At 42.4% G+C, this 19,210-nt stretch overlaps 1 protein-coding gene across 1 annotated transcript; it reads right to left on the reverse strand.

Moving 5' to 3' along the window:
• Positions 1 to 9,199: 9,199 nt before the first annotated feature.
• Positions 9,200 to 18,836, reverse strand: TECTB (tectorin beta). Its single transcript, XM_050899357.1, has 10 exons — positions 18,761 to 18,836; positions 16,725 to 16,915; positions 16,169 to 16,311; positions 16,015 to 16,087; positions 13,336 to 13,439; positions 13,173 to 13,256; positions 12,811 to 12,973; positions 10,738 to 10,807; positions 9,860 to 9,892; positions 9,200 to 9,372 (listed from the first exon to the last, which is right to left on the reverse strand). Exons 1-10 carry the CDS (start codon positions 18,834 to 18,836, stop codon positions 9,320 to 9,322), a joined length of 990 nt encoding a protein of 329 aa, XP_050755314.1. The 3' UTR covers positions 9,200 to 9,319.
• Between the last annotated feature and the right edge of the window lie 374 nt (positions 18,837 to 19,210).

Genomic DNA, 19,210 nt, shown 5'->3' on the forward strand with positions numbered 1-19,210 from the left:
AGGAATGTGGATCTTATTTCACTCTTGGGATGGAAACCTGGGCATGGTTATATGCTCAGTGTCTCAGTTATAGTGCCCTGGGGCATAGTGTTGCTTTTAATATCTGACTATAAATAGAGAGCTGCAGTGGCAGAACTATAGCAAGAGAATTGTCATCCTGTTGTTGAACAGACATAATGTCTAACCTGGTTGTTCCCCTGTGGTTACCTGAACAAGTTTGCTCTTGTTTTGTGGTCAGTTCTGGTTGTTGGGGTGTAGAGTTCACTTTTTCTAGAGCCTCTCCTCACAACTGTTCCATTTTTCCTTCTCCTGTCTTTTTTTGATCTATCTTAGGCTAAAGGACTTTAAATTTAAAGTTATTCCTAAGACAAACTTCTACAGCAGTCTGTTGGCACTGCTATATCCTTCCTAGCATTTGAGTTTCCTACTTGTTCTTTTTATCCTGTTTGTACAGCCAAATGAGGTCTGGGTCTGTGAGCTGGGTCTGGGTCTGTTCTTAGGTACCACTTGGCTGGATTTAGCCATCAGCACTGAGATCAGCCTGCGGCCGGAGTCACTGGCAGATGTCTGAAGGCAGATGGCGCAATGGCGTGTAGCTAGAGCAGAACCACAATACTGTGTAGGCTGGCGGGAAACAGGATCCCCTCCAGGAGGGAAAGTTTGCTGGATGGAGAAGAGAGCTAGCAAGGATTTCTGAAGCCAGTGTTGCCAGATTGTTATATTCCTTGTTTTGAACTATCTTTTCGTACAATCCTTTCTGGAAGTGCGTATTTACATCCTGAAGGAGCTATATTTACTTTATTTGCATTGCAACATAGAATGCCTAAGGTGAGTATAGACAGAGTAATGTATCTGTCTGCTTACTAAAGATGTCACCTTTCATCTTTGAAGGCTTGTATGGATTTTGACCTTTTGATAAATATTCTACAAGATTATAGAATTACCTAAGCTTACTAGTAATTCCTTTACTGGATTTCTAATGCTAGATGGAGATCCTATCACTGATTGTAAACTCTATTACCAAAAAAACTAACCACATGCACCCCTCCAAGTCCTCCTCACTTCCACCATGCCCAAAATTTCAAGCAGCTCTGCAAAATTCCTTGGTAGTCTTATATCTGTTTCAGCAACCATGGCCACTCTTCCTCTCCAGTATATCTAAAGCACTCACATGATACCTTCTTGTCCATTGCATATTTGAAAGATAATTTCTCCTTATTTAATATTGTTATTTGTGTAAGTTCTGGCACTAATTCCTACTGATTCCCTGGTGGCATGCAATCCTCAGCCTGGAAGCTTTCCCAAGTGGGAAGCTGAAACCCTTTATAGGAAGGACACATCTCTTTTCTTGTTATACACATTTTCAATCAAATATGGGTAATACTAAAATGAGAATAGCCATATGGGGACCTGGGATCATGATGAATCATGCTTGCTGTGTTCACAGATACCAACAGAATCAAGGACTCATCCCTACAGCCATCCCAGTGTGCGTGGAGAAGTGCAATGCAAGGATCATCACCACGTTAAGAGCTTGTTGTGATGAAAATACAGAGCAGAGACTAATTTTCTTCTCTGTGAAAAAGTGGTCAAGAGAAGCAAGCCACGAAGGGTGAGTTTTGCTCACTTGTGAAAGGCTTATTACCACAAATAAGTTGTACCTTTCTCCTGACAGGTCTCAAAAGTGTTTTGTAGACTGTGTGAAATGTCCAGGAGTTGTTTGTTCACCACTCAAATGCAGCTGTTGTAGAGAAGGGAAATAGTAGCTGCTGAACAGCCCGCAACAACGTTTGGTGGTTTAGAACAGGAGATGAAGACGATTAATATCCAGTTGAAACCAGATGACATGTTAATTAGGCAAATAGTAAGCTAGTCCCCTTGTTTTTTAATACAGACTGTGGTTGCTTCAGGCGTTGCAGGTGACAGAATGCCTCCTGTTTAGTTTTCTGTATCTGTGGTCAATACTCTCCCTACTCATTTCAAATGTTTGTCTAGTCTCTTCTTGAAGCAAAATAGGTCGCATTAATCTTGCTACATATAAAAAGCCTTAAAATAAGCTAAAAAGATAAAATATATAAAAGTGCCTCATCCTTTGCAGTTGTGCTTACTAAAAAGTAGATACCCCCAGTCTCCCCTCCCTGCAACCCCTTCTCTCAGGTAATTGCATTTTATTCCTTTCAATATCTCAGTATTTTATTATATAATAATCTATGATAGAATTTGGCCAGGATGCAAACCTACAGTTTTGTGTCTTGCAAGATAGCTGTAGGTTACAATAGTTGTTATAGGGGACCCTGAGATTCACTGTGTATGTCTTCTGTTGCTTTTGCACTTTCTGTAAGCAGCTGCTGGTGGTTACTGTCAGAAGGAGGCTTTTGAATTAGATGAACCTTTATTCTGCTCCAGTGAGGCCAGTGTTAAATTATGTCAGATGGGAAAATTATTTTCTTTCAAAATTATTTCTTCCCTCAGCAAGCTACCCCTTTAAACTAAGTGTGAGAAATGACTACGTAATTAGCAGTGTATGTAGATTCTGCAGAGATGTGGTAGGAAGACCCAAGCATGATCAAACTATGGCACCTCATGAAAAGGCCTGGAATATGGAACAGACAAGTCGTTCCCTCCCTTGCCATGAAATCCAGCCACCAGGAGGAAACTACTGGAATCTGAAACGATACACTATGTGCCGTGTTGCTTGGCACCAGATGATAAACAAATGTGACCTCATTGTATATGCCCCAGTAGGCACATTAGGATCTTGGACAACATGGTGAGCAAACTGGAAAAATATGTTGATCATTTGGAGGAACTGGTGCAGTTGGTGGCAGAGAAAAGGAAGACAGATGAGCTATTGTCATCAATGTTGCCTGGATTTTTGACTGACAGTCTGTACAAATGTGTTGCTAACCAAAGTGTTGCTCTAACACGCTTGAAATTAAGAAACAAAAGCCAACGGAGGATGCAAAGGAATATCAGAAGCAGGGGAAGAAATAGGAAGGCAATATTGGTCAGCATGATGGGCAGTGATCTCCATGCATTGCGTTCCTTGATTCCTACTGAAGTTTTGGAAAATGCTTTCAGTAACTTCTGCTTATTTCCAAAACAAATCAGGGCAAATGAAGGAAATGGAGAACAAGAAACAGTGGTCACAAAAGAAATTATCCCTTTTCCTCCTCCTTTCCAGCTTCACTGGAGAGAGCTGCTCATTGCTTGGTGGAGCTGCAACCTGTGTTCTCTCAGCATCTGCCTTCAAGTGATCAGTCTCCTGAGTGACCTGTACAGCCTCTTCTATAACATCCTTAAAACACATGGTGTTTGGCACTTTCTGGCTATTGAGCAAATAGTCATGGAATAGCAAAGCTTTCATCGTGACTCTTCTGCTGGCCTTGGAGAGGGACCTCTGCTAGAATAACTCAGTAAGCAGGTTAGTAGCAGATGCGTTTTCATAATCTGTTAATGGGTGTGAAGAGGAAACTTGTTTCCCCATCTGCCAAAGAAAGTTGGGAAGTGGTTGAAGATCTCTCCTAGGAAAAAAAACTGAATAAAATTTCAGTTTAGTCTAGTGAAGGACCATTGATACAGTAACTTCAAAACATTTTTGGGGTTTTTTCCCCCCACTTTTCTTTGCATTTTGGAAAATAGTCACTGCAGGATTGAAGTTTCAGATTTATTTGCACCCTGCACCCCATATCTAGGATATGCAACAAGAATAGTTGCGCTCTTTTTGTTGCTAAAGATAGAAACCACTGGTGATGCTTATATGGTGGCTAGCAGCCTACCTGTCCACAGTGGGATCAACCACACTGAAGAAATAGCTATTATGTCTGTGAAATTCCTGAGTGCTGTGATTACTTTTGAGATAGGCCACATACCCAGAGAGAAGCTGAAACTGCATTATTGGCCTTCACACAGGTAAACAGCCAGAGTCTGGCTGATTGTGAGCTGGGGATGGAGGTCTGGGTACATCAGAGGGTAAGGATTGCCACCTACTGAGGCATGGTGGCACACCTATCTCAAGTGTGAGGTAAAACCCGTTGGTGTAAACTTCCTTCCAGGCGATTAACCTTTGAGTTTTATCTTATGTTTGCTATGGGTGCTTGTGATTTGTTACTGCGGGTCACCAGATACACAATAAATTGTGTATCAGAACCTAAATTTGTTGTCCTGATTTTCTGTATAGATGGAATTTCTCTTTCCAATATAGATAAGATAAATGCAAAATTTGCAAGTTTTCTCAATTCACAATTCATCCTCAGAAGTATCAGATCAGGCTACATATTTTTCCTTGATGACTATTTCTGTTGTTCCGGTAACATTCCCCTCTACTGGAATGAGTACCAATCTGATGCGCCCCCCTGCCGTGACCTGCTTATGTCATTCTTTCTGCCTCAGTTTTTCTCAGTTTGTAAAGGGAAGATTAAATCTTCCAGATTAATCAGTTACTGTTTTTAGAGTACTTTGAGGTATTCACTAAAAGGTGCTAGCACAGAAGTGTTGGGCATGAAGACAATGAGAAGTGCTCATAATGCTCTTATCAGGGCTTATTAATTACCGTGTAAATTTACAGTGCTGTGCAAACATTTCAGTGATAAGACCTCTGCTTTAGCATTAGACCTCTGCTTTAGTGTTAGACCTCAGCTTTAGTGCTCACCAAGGAATAGGATCTACATGCCCCACTTCCCGTCATGCAGTACTGCATCATTTAGACTCTGCTGAATGTGCTGATGGAAAAGCAGAATGCAATTTAAACCTGCAAGATCTTCTCAAAACATATTTCAGGGCCATGTTACTGACAAGTCTGTGCTACCTATTGTGGCTTAATTGTCTTTTTAAAATAAGGTCAATATGATACACATCCTGAATGTCTGTGTCTTAGGTGGTGTGTTGACATATGTTGCTGTGTTTGCTCCCAGAAGAAAAACACTGATATTATTTTCCAATTAGAGCAGGTGAGTGTAAGCAGAAAAGCAGACTGTCTTGCAACACGGTAGGATCCCTTCCAGTGATGCTTTGTGTCACAGTGTGTAAATGCCCAGAGAGAAAGAGTGTGTGGGAGGAGGGTGTTAATGTGGATGAAACCACATGCAGAGAAAATTTACCAGGAGAGGAGGCACAGGCTGCTCAATGTGGGAAGCAATCTGGGAAGGCTGGAGACTGGTTGCACCATAGAGCAGCTGTTTGCATTGCAGGTGGGCTTCGTATAGGGGAATTTAAGAACATTTCTCTTTCTTAGAATTTAGAACTGGAACATGTCTAACATAATTGCTTTTAAAGAGCAGGCTAAGACATTAGGTGGGTACTAAGTTTTCCTTGTAGCAACAAAGTAAAGAAAAATGTACTGGAAAGCAGACTGATCTCTGTGCTTCAGGGTGCAATGCAGCTTCTGACAGAGCTCAGGATGCTAGTCTCCCCCTTGAGTGCCTGACTGCCTAGCTGCGAGAATTATTATTTATTTCTCTGAAGCCACTGGACTTGACCTTTGCAGGGCCACAATGATGTGCTATATGAAAGGACTGTGGGGTCCAATCAATTGATAGCTATTTTTTCCTCTGCACCTGTGAGTGACAGCTGCCCTTTGGATGGAGATAACTTGAAAAGATTTGATCTTCAGAAAGGAGTGAGCAGGTTCGCTCCTAATACAGGCTATGTACTTCTATGATGTGTTTTGTATATATCGAGTCATGGCTTTTATGATACTGTTCTGAGATAAGTAGGGTTTTTCCTTGTCCCTGACTGGGACATTTAAACAAAATGTCATGGATTTACAGAATAAAGAGATGAAGTTTAAATTAGGATTAAGATGGGGAGTTTCTATGCATGCTGTCTGGATCTGAGACATTGCCTGTGTTTATATTGTGTAATATATTGCCAATTCTGGCAGCGTATGCAATGTTTACCTCAGTGTGCTACTGAGTTGAGATCCCCCTACAGAAAGGCTTGCAGCCCTGATGTGGCTTCACTCCTTTCAGGGCTGAGCTAGCAGGGGATGCACTAGGTGGGTGTATCAGGTCAGACCTAGTCTGGCATCTCTGCAGCAGAATCAGTTGCATATTCTCTGATAACCGGCTACTGAGGATTCGTTCTCAAGTTTGGATTTGAAATTGTGGGATCCCAGCACAGGATATAAGGCATAATGCTTGACTATAGTTAGTTCTGACTTGACAGTCTCAGAGCCTGCTCCTGCTTTTTCACTATTGGACCTAAGGTGGCAGGAGTGGAAGGAATTACAGTGCCATGGCACTGCTTGTTTGGGGACACTAAATATAGAGCGTCAAGGATGGAAAGTACCACCTTACATAGGTGGCATGCTTGCTGGTTTGCACTTCTGAGGATTTTGCGTTAGATCTGACTCACTCTTTCATTGGCAATTTCTGTTGGACCTTCTTAATCATTATTTGCCTCTGCAGTGACTGTCAAATGAAGGCCACCCAGGTTAATGGTATTTACCATTTGCAAGTGAGAAGTGACCTATATTTAATAAACAAAATATTGTGTAAATGTGTGTCACTGTATAGCGATATGGTGCTGCAACCTGTGTTGTTATCATCTTGACATCTGTGTGTGTTCATTTCTCTCCTACTTCTTGCCATGACCTCAGTGGCCTTGTGCTTCAGCGTTGCAATGCCAAACTGTGAGAAGGAAAGCATGTAAAAACTCATGCCTCATTAGAGTTCATCCAAATGGGAGGAAGAAATGGGACAAAACCAAACTATAATCTTTGGGAAACCAAATGTTGGGTTCTAAACAGATTATCTGTGTCCCCTGTAACTAACGTTCCTTTCCCTATGTTTCCATGACCAGCCTTGAGTTGGACTTTCAGATGCAGAGATCAAGGCAAGCATCTTCATGCCCCGCCAGCTGAAAAAGATCCATCATTATAGTGCATCTGAAATGATGAAGTCTATCAAGCTTCAGCTTGTGCTAAAATCTTTTGCAATCACTGCATTTTCTGATACTGGCAACATAAATAGTATTTAGTAGAATAAATAGTGATGAACCACATGCGGGGTAGGAAAAATGAAGGTGAATTATAGTCCATATTTTTATGCAAGCTATTTAGGATGGACAACTTGTGCTTTCTTAAGGAATAGTACTTCTGCAGCTGAAACCTATTCATATGTTGCTGCCTTCTCTGGCAGGTAGACCTTTTCACAGTCACCTCTGAGAGCTGTTTTTCAGTTGTGTTTTGTTTGTTTGTTTTTAGCAATAAAACATTTCTGGACTGTAGGGAGATAGTGATCCAGACTTGGATTGGTAATAGGGCTTTGCCCACCCTGCAACCACAGCTCGCTGGCTGCATGAGCACCACTCAGTACAGTAACACATACGGGAGATATGTATGCCCAGAGGCTCCATCCCACGGTGGGCATGGAGGCGGCCTGGGAATTCTTGGGCACACTTCCCAGCTGCTGCAATCCTGCAAGGTTTGTTCCAAAGCAACACTTATTGCATAATCAGGAAGAAAATTAATCAACCTACCAAGGAAACTCAGTTCAAGGCTTTCTGCACAAAATAGCCATGATAGGAGAGCAGTGACTGTTGCAAAGACAAGGCAAAAGAAACAGGCTTTGGAGAAGAAGCCCGTGTGTTAATCTCATTTGGCAAGGACAGGGATTTGAAGAGGTAAAGCCACTTGGCAGGTGTTGAAACTTGGGGTGTTAGTGGGAGGAGGGAAGGGGAAAGGGAGGCAAAGCAGCAAACGGGAGAAAAACCTGCAGGGTCATTATCTCTGATCAAAATGTCCTGAGGTGCACAAAACATTCAATAGCTCTGCTCTGCTTTAGAAACTTGTACCACTAAGAAATACTTCGAAGGGACACTTGTAACTGTGGTCTGTCTAAATCAGACAATTCTGTCAAGAGAGTGCCCTCTGTTGTATGTTACAGCTAAATGCATGCCATCACAACAGACCGTTTTTCTGCACGCTGTCAGGGTGGATGCTATCTGCTATAATTTCAGCTTCTAAACAGCTTTATTTTTCTCAGTTACTTATAAATACTTATGGACTGAGATTGCACCTAGAGGAGGAAATAGAGTCTATGCTAAGGGGTATCCGTGTGTATTTGAAAACTGTGACTGTAATGTATGCATGTTCTAGCTATGCATTATCTTCATAACAATGAGATTTCAAAAAGAACAGGGAGCTTAAAATCCTTAATTTAATAGAATTATTCAGGAGGTTTCCTCTCTACAAACAATAGCAAAAATTCTATAATGTGCTTATGCTGCAGTATGTACAGACACAGGTACACCCACTGTGCTCTTTAATAGGAAATGTAACAGCTGTAGTCATTCTTCTGTCTTTCACATTTAGGATCCTGGAATTTTCATGGAAAAGGCCTAGGAATGTTTCCTGCACTTTCAAGAGTTTTGTTCAATATTGTTTTAGTAATTACTGGAAGTAAGGAACCTACCACCACTCTTGCTGGGAAATTGTTTCACGTCCTGATATTTCCTGCTCTTTAGAAATCATGGTTTCCCTTTCTGATGATTTCTCCTTGCTCTTTAAGAGCTGTTGTTACTCAGGTACAGAGCTAACACCTGGACCCTGTTGTATTTGACACCAGCTATGTCTTAAAGGAAGTGTAAAGCTCATTAGCTTGTTTTCCAACCTCAGATGTGCTTAATTTGCATCCACACCATGCAGCTATCCAGCACTGAGCCTGTCCAGTCAGCAAGACATCCTACTCTGAACAGTATTGTACCTACTGCAGCATGTGTTGTACTCTACTTAACCCAACCAATCAATACTGACAACGCTGAGAAGCAGGAAAGAAATGTCAGGTAATTAATTCTGAGGACCTTCTAACTACTGCTACATAAAAAGCATCATTTTCTCCCATCCTTGACGTGTTGGGTTATTTTTCATCTTGTTCAAAGGCTTCACAGATCAAGCTAGGACCTTGCAAGACCAGGCCTAGAGGGGAGTTTGGTATCACACTGAGACTGACAGGGAAGGGGGACCCTGAAGGTAAATTTGGCGTTGAAAAATGCCGAGTTTGCATATCCCTGTGTTCCTTATAGAAACAAGTACTGTTGGCATCACAACTCTTTAAAAGGAGGCATCAGTAGACTACATAACCCTTGGGTTTTCACTAGTTTAAAATGCCTGCAGAGACTGGGGAGAGCCAAATCTGCTTTGGGATTCTCCAGTATTTGAGGCACAAAGCTCATGGAATGTTTTATTTATCTGGTAAAATGGTGCACAAGGATTTTTTGTGACTTTCATTTTTCCTCTGTAAAATAAACATCTTTTTAGTAAAGAAGTCCTGGTTGAAACAGGATTGGGAAAAGTTAAGAAGCACAGCTGGGCTGTGTTTTATAATAAAACAGCACAAAATCCAATTGCAAAGAGTAGGTGGAAGATGATATCTGCAAGAGAAACACAGACTAAATGTGAGTACTTTCCTGTCAGCTGCCTTTCACGTTCTCTTCCCACCCCCATCAATGCAACTACATGTCCCTAATGTGGCTCTGTCACCATATCAAGTTTTAACAAACAGGCTTTGAAGGGCCTTTTTCAAACCCTCTCCAAATAGAAATGCTTTCAGACATCTCTGTTAACCCAGAGAATCATGCTTGTTCCTTTTTGGGAAGAGGGTGTGAAAATAAGAGAAAGGAACGTTCAGTATTGGAAGTTATTGGTATGACCTTATTGTCCAGAGTGAGGGATGTGCCAAAAGGAGGAAAACAAAGTGTATAATGTTGAGAAATAAAATTTGATTTTGAAATATTTCCCTTTCTGTCAAATTTACTAGATTTTTCAGCTCTTTCTTTGAACTATGGGTTTTATGTTGACAGAGTCACTCAAAATCCGTATTTGGGACTGATATTTTCATTGTCATACTTTGCTATTTACCTGAGAGTGTGTAAAATCTGGATAAACCTTTGCCTGTATAAAATAAGAGAAAAAGATAACATTGAGATGGCATGTTTAAAATAGGGCAAAGTGCACCAACGTGCTTTGTAAAAGCAAAACAGATAACATTTGCTACATTTTGAAATTCTGGATATTTCTTCCTCTTGTCCTTACTGTCTGTATAAAGTTATAAAAGGATCCTCAGTTCTTTTATCATCTAAAATTGATGGGGTTTTACTGGTGCAACATACTGAACTGTAATAATGCTGCTCCACATGTATTTGTAATTTTAAATTGGCTTTCAGGTTGGTGTGGATGTAGTTGATAAACTAGTATAAAAGGCTCTAGTGGAAACATGATTTAGGCATACCTTGTTCCAAGGACCTATTTCAAAAGATGTGCTGGATCTGCAGAATTAAACCAGCTCAGGGAGAAATTCCTGGTGCCTCCAGGAGGCAGCAGTTAGAGGAAACAGGCATTGTTTTATAATGGGGAAACCTGATGGCCGTTCAATTTGTGTATCAGGAGGGACAGGCAGGAAGGGTTAACCTACCAGAGTTAGGAGTATGCTAAGTACCAGCCCACAGTGTAAACAAAAGCTTTCCTGCTGCTCCTAAGCTTGACCTCTCTCCCACTCATGTGCAATCTATCAGAGCTTGTCTGGGCTGTTGCTGGTAAATAAGGAGAGTTTCACTGAGGTCTTCTTGCCAGAGCTTGGAGGGGACAAACTTCTGTTCAAGGCTCCTGCTGCCCTGGGGGACAGGGCTCTGGCAGAGGGCTTCGGCTCCCTCTGCTTGCTCCTATGCTGGGAGCCACAGGTGGCTCCCAACTTCATTGCTTCCCAAAGGGAGAAACACCCCAGAAACCCAGTCACTTACTGCGTACAGCGATCTCTGCCACTAAAACGCCTCCAGTTTGTTCCATGCGCTGTTTTCGTTTGTCGCATGTCTCAAGAAATCAGAGAGAAAGCCATGTATACCAAAAAAATTAAAAATAATTAAAAAATCAAAACCCAATTCTCATGTTTCCAACCAAGGAAATGAAATCTGTGTCAATATTGCTGCATATTTTCTAGGGATTTTTTTTTCCTGTAATTATTGGGTTTTTTTGGTGCAGGAGAGATTTAAGGAGAGTCTTTACAGTGCATTTTCTGAGGATTTGGGTGTGCCACAGCCCTTACAGTGACTGCCAGTGTAAGTGCTCTTTTCAGTTGTGAGGTGGCAGGAGCCCAGATGGGTGTCCGCTTGCTAATCACAGGTCCCCCTGGGCTGCCCTTTCCACCCTGCCTTAAACAAAACTCCTGTCAAGAAGGAAGGGGGGAGCTGAGCTCCATCTATTTAACCCATAACCTCTGTGAAGGCTTCTGTTGTTGTTTATTGCTAATTATAATTGTTGCCCATTGGGTAGAAGCACCAAATCCCTTCCATATAGATCATCTCATGTCCAGCACTAATGATGCCTGTCACAGCTGACAAGGTCTGTATTGGAGGCAGAGCTCTGCAGATTAAAGGTCTTTGTCCGTCCCCTGACCTTTGGAGATCCCCAGCTGTGGGCTTTTTTTTTTTTTTTTTTTTTTTTTTTTTTTTTTAACAAACTCAGTGTGTGGTAATTCTGGTTATGAGTTGCTTGTAAGCATAGACCCCCAGCTTGGTTCAACCTTAATTGCAGCAGACCACCAGCTGCATTCTTGGGTTGGGAGTGGACTCGGGGGATGTTAGCCTGATCAAGCAATTATCCTGTGCTGGAGGGTGAGGAGGGAATTCCACCCTGTGCCTGAAAGGATGATGTAGATGTTTGGCAGTACTGTCAGAAAGGCAGATATGGAGTACTGGTTTTGTGTTTTCTTTTAACCCTGGTCTGTGGCTGGATAAAAAGTTGAAGAAATCTTTAAAAACAAACAACACAGTGTAAACCCAGAGTTTTTTCTTTTTGCCTTTGAAACTTAGAATTTCTAACAATGCATTTTTGTCAAACCTGCAAGTTATGCGCAAATCAGTGCCTCCTGCTTAGTGCTGAGGCTGGGTAATAAACTGCTATCTTAATTTGGCTCCTGGACTGAGAAAGGATTTAGAAAGAAAAGTTGGTTTCACCAGGAGTGATGCTTTCTCTTCTCCAGCAACAAATATTTGTTGCTGAAATGACAGTATGTCAGCCAAGGAGTATTTTGGGCTTTCATTTCAGGTTAAATAAAATTTGACTTCATTTTATAGCAATGACACATTAATTGCATGAGAGAAAGAATAGTGAAGCTCTCAGTGAAGGAGGGAGAGAGAAGTCTTTGAAGAAAGACACTTCAGTAACCCTCACCCTTGCATCAGTTGGTGCAAGCAGTGTGCACCTCCCCATGCTAAGTAACGTGCCTGTATAGCACCCCCACCCCATTCCCACCTAAGGTCACAGGAACCTACTCTTTGACCTCAGTTCCTGCTCCAGTGACAATTTATGTATTTCATGCGGAACAGGATGGCTGCAAGAGCAATAACTTACTGCAGGATAGCAGAGAGGACTTTCCCTGGGAAGGGGGACTGGGAGGTTTCGTTTGACTAGCGGTGAGCTTTGAGCCAGGTTCTCCCGCTGCCCCCAGGGTGCCCTGAGCACTGAGATATTTGGTAAAATGGAAAAAGCTCTACTTTCTCCCTTTTTTTCAGGCTTGTGTTTAACTGTAGGTGTTTGTCAGACAGGACTGTAGTCTGGGATATTGACAAGAACTGAGTTTTTCAATGGGTACCTTATTTCTCAATACGTTTAAACAAGTTGCCCAATGTAGCATACAGTGCCTGTGGCATGACAGGGGTCAGGGTGCACGGCTGGCCACTCGGGTTCACGCATTGCGGTGGCTCCATCTGCTGAAAGCCCTGGCGCTGGCCCTGCACCCAACATGCCCTCAGGAAGGTCTTGGCATCCTCTGTCTAAATTTAGCACTGTGTATTTCTCTGGGAGGAAGGCCTTACCACCGGGCAGGAGAACTTCTCGCTGTCGCAGATGTGCGTCTCGCAGTGCAGCCAGACCTTGGACAGCTTGGGGATGTTACGGAAGCGGAAAGCGTTGAACTGGAACGTCGCCCGGCTCGTTTTCCCGTTCTCATGCACGAGGATGGAGTTGTCTGTGGCACACCTGTGTTGTGTATGGAGAAGCAGTGTCAGAGCCTCCATGGCTTCAGTGAAACATCTCCTGAGGTCGCAGTCTGATGAATGCATTTTCCCTGCTGTGGGCCAGCTTCTCTTTTGCCCCCTTATCCCCCAGCCCCTGGCTTTCTGTCATCCTCGGGGCTGGGCTGGGCAGAGGTGCTCCCTGGGGTCCCACCAGCACCTACCCCTTGGTGATCAGAGGCCAGTGGATCTGGTAGAAATACTCTGAGGAGGGAGTTGCCCAGCAGTTGTTGAGAACAACTTTGAACCTGGGGAGATACAAACCCCAGATTAGCAAGGAATGTCCTGATTGCCAATTTACTAATTATTACTCCTTCCCTTGCCTACCTGTCACTTAAGCCCTTAGCTTCCACTCCAGCAAATATGTCAGAACCAATTTCTGATGTTTCAACGATGAAAGGGGCTTCTTTTATACTTGAAAACTTGGCATTCTTTGAAAGACAAAGAGAAAGGCGTCATATGTTACTAGTAACATGCAAAGCAAAGGCATGTGGCAACTTCAGACAGCTCTGGAGAGATGGACTCCAGAAGTCTGGGTTCTTACTACCTGCAAGCTCCAAACTCTACACCTAGTAGTAGGACTATGGCAAGCCCAAGATGCTGTTTAAAAATCTTTTTGTTAAATGTTTGGCTTATAATGATAATAAGTGACAGAATTTGATGCTATTTGGGTTGTGGTATGTGTTATATCACAGCATGGGTGGGAAGTGAGCTTGCTGCTGCTTCTGGTACACCAGAGGTGGTGGGGGAAGCTGGTGGGAGTGGAGACTGGAGATGACTGTATGCAATAGGAATCGGGTTGGGAGATGGCCACGTGTTGGGGAAAAGGAATGAAGACAAGCAGAAATCATGTGCCCATATGCAAAGGTTCAGCAGTCCATGATTTATACTTGTGGTGGCCAGCATGGTGAGAGCTAAGGGGGCATGACTGTGCAGAAAGAGCTCTGCCAGCTACAGTCATTCATCCACTAAAAAGCCAGCCTGCCCAAAGTAGTGCAGTGTGTGGTGCTCAGGTGAAAAAGTTTGGTTACAAATACACTGAAGTACCTACCTGAAATTCCGCTGCTTTTTATTGCATAAGATCATAACGAAGCTAGCACCAGAACTATATAAAGATTAACATGTTTAGTCATAGGATTGGTTTACTCAGTTAAATCTACACAGCAGGATTCAGGTCTATGTAGTTCTTGAGCTGTTGGACTACGTTTCCCTGCTGTGCTTGCTCAGTTCCCTGATAGTGATTTTCTTCTGTACCTTTCCTCGCCTACGCAACGAGGTGGCTGTGAGGCACTACAGTATTCCCACTGCAACATCTGATAGATTGGATGCACTGAAGTTAAGGCTCAAGGCTGTGTTTAGATTAGTGATCCATGGCTGTTAAGTGTCCCGAGACATTCTCATTTAACCAAAGACTTCTCCCAAAGGGGAGAACTTGCAGAAGTACTGTCACAAAACTCCTATCAGTCCTTGTGCTAAAATGAGTTGAACCTGGTATAGTGCTTCTTTTTCCAAACTCTATTGCTCTACACTGTTTTAGGGTACTATCTTGCTTTTCTTCACAACAGGTTTCGGTGTTGAAGGTCTGATTTCCATTCAGGCTCCAGCCCCTCGTGCCACATCACAGTCCTTTGCTGTTGATGGTGTGTGACAGACTAAAGGGCAGGTAAGACTAAAGTGTTTCCACTGGGTTACACTGCAGCTTGGGCGCTGCTTCTGGATGAGGAAGTGGGCATGTGAAGCACCTGGAAGTATAGCCCACTGGAGGCAGAGGGCTGTGTCAGGCAGCAGCAGAGATTAATAGCAAGGCAAAATAAATCTTTTATTTCCATTTTGCCAGGGGAAAAAAAAAAAAAGAACATTTCATTGAAATTAACCTTTTCTCCCCAGTGAAAATGTGAACAAAATAACAAAGGAGTGGTCTATTAGCTTTTTGAGCTTGTTCTGTACTTGTGCTCAGTGGGAAAATGTATTAGTACAGTTCAGCCACTCCTTCCTTGACTCCTGGGAGCCCCAGGGCCATTAGAACAAAACAGTCATTTGGCAGAAAATTAAAGGTACCAGAGATCCATTGCTCACTGTCCATCATTTGTTTTTGCAGCCATTCTGTCAGGACTTGACAGGAGCAGTGTGGTACCTCCTGGGACCTTGCCAGCATATACTACCAGTATGCCATATATCAGAAAAAAAGGCCACGTGGGCTTTCATGTGGCACCCAAAGCCTGCCAAAATGTTTAGAGATCAATTGGTGCCCAAAATGCAGGGTGTGGGGGGAGAGATTTCCATCAGTCCACCTTGTGGTAAATACTCCCTCTACCTGGCCTATAAATTTAACACATTATGTTATTAGTTGTGCTTTTGCTAGCTGTACTAAAATAAATAGAGGGGCTGTTTTGGTGTTTTTGACTGTGCTTTGGTGGAAAAAAGACTCCAGGATCAGGAGCTGGCTGCTCCAGCAGCACAGCGGAGCTGTGGGGAGGAGAGGGATGTTTCAAAAGATGGGCCTGATATCCAAGGACAATATTTGGTTGGAAACAAAATTCCAGCATGACCTAAAGATCTCTGGGGAACACAAAATATGTCAGGTGAGAGGACCAGGAAGCAAACTGCAAGAGAAATGCATGGAGCTTTGCTGTATCTATAGAGACTACGTGACAGCAGCAGTGCCTGCAGATGCATGCTGCTCTTTGAGTGGGACTACAAACAAGTTTTGCTTTTTCTTACAAAATCTGCCAGCATGTTAGAAATGTACCTCTCAGCAGAAAAATCTGCCTGATTTGGAGGGATTAAAAGAACAGTTGGCATCTGTCTGCCCTGTTCAGTTTAAGTATATCCCTGTTAATCAGCAGAAACAAGGACCCCTGCAAACCCCACTGTAATTATCTGTTCCAGGCTAGTAATGTGCTCTGTGACACATAGAAGTCAGGAGCAGCAGCCCTTTTTTTCCAGCTCCTAGGCTGAAGCCTGTGGAAGGTGAAGGCAAAAAGCTGGGTGGCAAAGAGCACTTACAGAGTAGAAGTTGAGGGACAACTGACTTTCAAATGAGCCGGAGCTCCCGTTCTTCACGTGGACAGTGGCCACCCTGGGGACATAATAAGGTTTCTGTATGAGTGAGAGGTGGTGCTGAAGACAGGGTGAGGTGCACTCCCAGAAGAGGACGTACCTTTGGTCAAAGGCAGCCTGGTTCACCAGGTAGTTGGCATTGTATGTACAGGTGAATGAGTAATTCACAGGCTGGCTCTTCACAATTACTGAGGAGTCATTGGAGACGATGGAGTTGTAGAAGTGATAAACGGGGTTCTTGAACTGTGGATGGCGAGACAGAGAAAAGTAGGCAGTACTGAGTCTTTGAGGCATCAAGAACAACTTTGTACTTTGAAACATGAAGACTCTATCTGGTGACAAAACACCATCCCCAAGGAAACATGGTTTTGTAGGTCTTTATATGCTGTGCTGTAAGGCTATACATATGCCTTACTGTATATATGTTCTGTGTAATACAGGTGCAAATGGGTGACTAACGCACAGACTAATATCACTAAGCCTGCGAGTATTTTGCCTATAGAGGCAAAGTTCTTCCTTCCCCCTGATACTGGAGTCTGCCTCCTCCTTCCATCAGTACTTAAAGCCTACTCCAGGCTGAAGCAAACGGGACTCTCTCAAGTGAGTCCAGCCGATTTCTGAGTCCAGCTCAGAAATGTTGACCTTGATAGTCTTACCTCTGACTGCGTCCCACAGTATGATTTGTTTTTAGGTGACAGGTCTGGGATTGTGAATTGGTAATATCCCGAATCGTGGATCCCATTGTAGCAAATGCCTCCAAGTGCTAGCTGATTAACCTCCCATCCATAAGGACACTCCGGAATTTTGGTAATGATGGTTTTAGGATAGCAGTATACCAGAATTACATCTGAAAGGAAAATAATACACCTAGAGTGATATTCAGTGGTGTTTTTCTTTCAAAGAGGTGGGTCTGCACACCTACTTTCCATTGGGATTAAACTTCTGTGAGCAGGGGTGTGTGCTGGAAGATCCCCTAACGTGAGCAGCTTTTGCTACACAAAACTGACCTTTGGGTTATTAAATTCTGTCCTCTTTGGAAGAGTTTGGCCTTTGCCTTCTAATCAATGCAGAACTTCATTGCAGAGCTTTCTGGAATAGCTGATTGAGGAGCAGAAACACAACTGAGAAACCTGAAGTGAAAAATGGCTGCACTAAAATCTGTCAGATTAGCTTACACTGCAGAGCTGGCTTCTGTAACGTCACCGACTCTGTAAAAATAATATTGGTGAAGTTTTTTGTTAGGCTTCGGTAGATCTGCACCTTTTTGTAGTGGTGTTAGATCTAGGCCACAATAGATATTCTGCCCTTTCTCTCCTTGCACTGGCATTGCAGCACCAGTGCAAACTGAATTTTTACAATTCTCAAGTTAAAAGCTAAGATGTAAAAATGAACCGAAAAGCCTAGCCCTGTTAATGGCAATAATACATGAACTGAAAAGCCCAGCCCTGTTAATAGCAATAGTAAATGAACTGACATCCTAGCCCATTTGACAGCGATGGTTAATAGCAGCGCAATATGTTTCCAAACATGGTGATTGCTAATACAACCATCAATATTGAACACCATAACTTACAGACTGATTGCTTCCTGATGGCAGAATTGGACATTTTTCAAATAGAATCAGGCAGTGCAAATTTGAATGTCTGATGGGAATTTAAAGGGCAAATATTGACTAACCATTAGTGACCTGAAAATTCAGAAAGACTTCCAATTACTACAGTCAGAAAAAAGACACTCTGCCTGGAATTATTCAATTATTTCTTTTAAAGCCCTTGATACTCTCAATTTCATGATAAAAGCCTCATTTTGCAGCCTTTCCATGTCTGTTAGGGAGTACTCAGGGAAAGTCAACTAGAGACCTTAACAACTCACTCCTTTCTGGTCAACAAACCTTCAGCACACGCAGGCTGATTTTCCTTGTGTTGATGGTCAGATTTGTAACTCTGGCGACTTTACAGCTATGAAAATTCCTGCAGTTCAGAGAAACTACTTGTGCAAATGAAGGTACTGAAATAAATGGCTAGAGGGCCAAATACTTAAGATATACCATGAAATTCCTGACAGTAGTCTGACACCAGTCATGCACATACAAAGCAAACAGTATATTGAGGCATATTCCAACACATTTCTAAAGCACATTTCTTAATTGTAGTGAATTCTACGTTACATGTCTGTCTGGCACCAGATAATTTGAGTTTCTAGGCAGAAATCAGTGTGCAATTAGAGCCTTACCTTCAATGATTTTTGTTTTTTCTTGTTTAATATACCAGTGTGGTTCAGGAGCTCAGCCCCACACATTCATTTGCCGCTAGTCATCTGATTGCAGTCAGTGGGGCTGAAGTCCAGCTTGGGCAGCAAAGATCTGCTGCATCTAGCCTGTGCTATTGCAGATAATTTCTAGTTGTTGTTTTCTTTGCCATTTTATGCCTGAATTCTGCTTGTGCTTAACTTTGTTGCACTATGATTATTGCACAGAGTTAAGCATATGCCTAATTCTCTGTGGGGCTAGGACTTTAGTGGTACGTTCTTTACTGTGCTAGCTGAAAGTACATCAATAAAAGAAACGTAAGGATTAGCTCTCCAGAATCCACAGTTTAACTTTCTGAAGAAAAACCTTTCCATTTTTAAATAGAAAAAACCCTTTGGCAGCTTAATTATAAGAGAAGATCAGAGGAGACTTAAGTTATTTTACCTGCTTTATTTGGATTGCAAGGCCCCGCAAGAGCCTGAGCCAAGATGACCAGCAGATAAATAGTAAGAGTCACCATTTCTTGCAATGATCTGAGGACACAGGGAATAAAAGCTGAAATTGTCTTTAAAATTGGAAGTAAAAACAATGCATTGACTACAAACCTGAAACTGTAGCCACTGTTAAACATGTTCTTCTTGCAGAGAGAAACAAATAACATTACTGATATTCTGTCACCCAACTTAATTACATCTACAGGATAAATATTTCCAAGACCATTGTTATCGCTGGGTCACTATTGTGACAATTTTACTATTTCAGTTTAGTGGCGGCTTTTAATTATTCTAGTTTTGCTTTGTTCTTGTAAAGAGTCTAAACCTGAAGTGTTAGTATAACCAAATGAAACTGAAACAATGGGATCTGAAAAAAGAGGGAATACAAATTACTAGAAGA

Source organism: Gymnogyps californianus, chromosome 6 (assembly GCF_018139145.2).
Source record: "Gymnogyps californianus isolate 813 chromosome 6, ASM1813914v2, whole genome shotgun sequence".
NCBI lineage: Eukaryota > Metazoa > Chordata > Aves > Accipitriformes > Cathartidae > Gymnogyps > Gymnogyps californianus.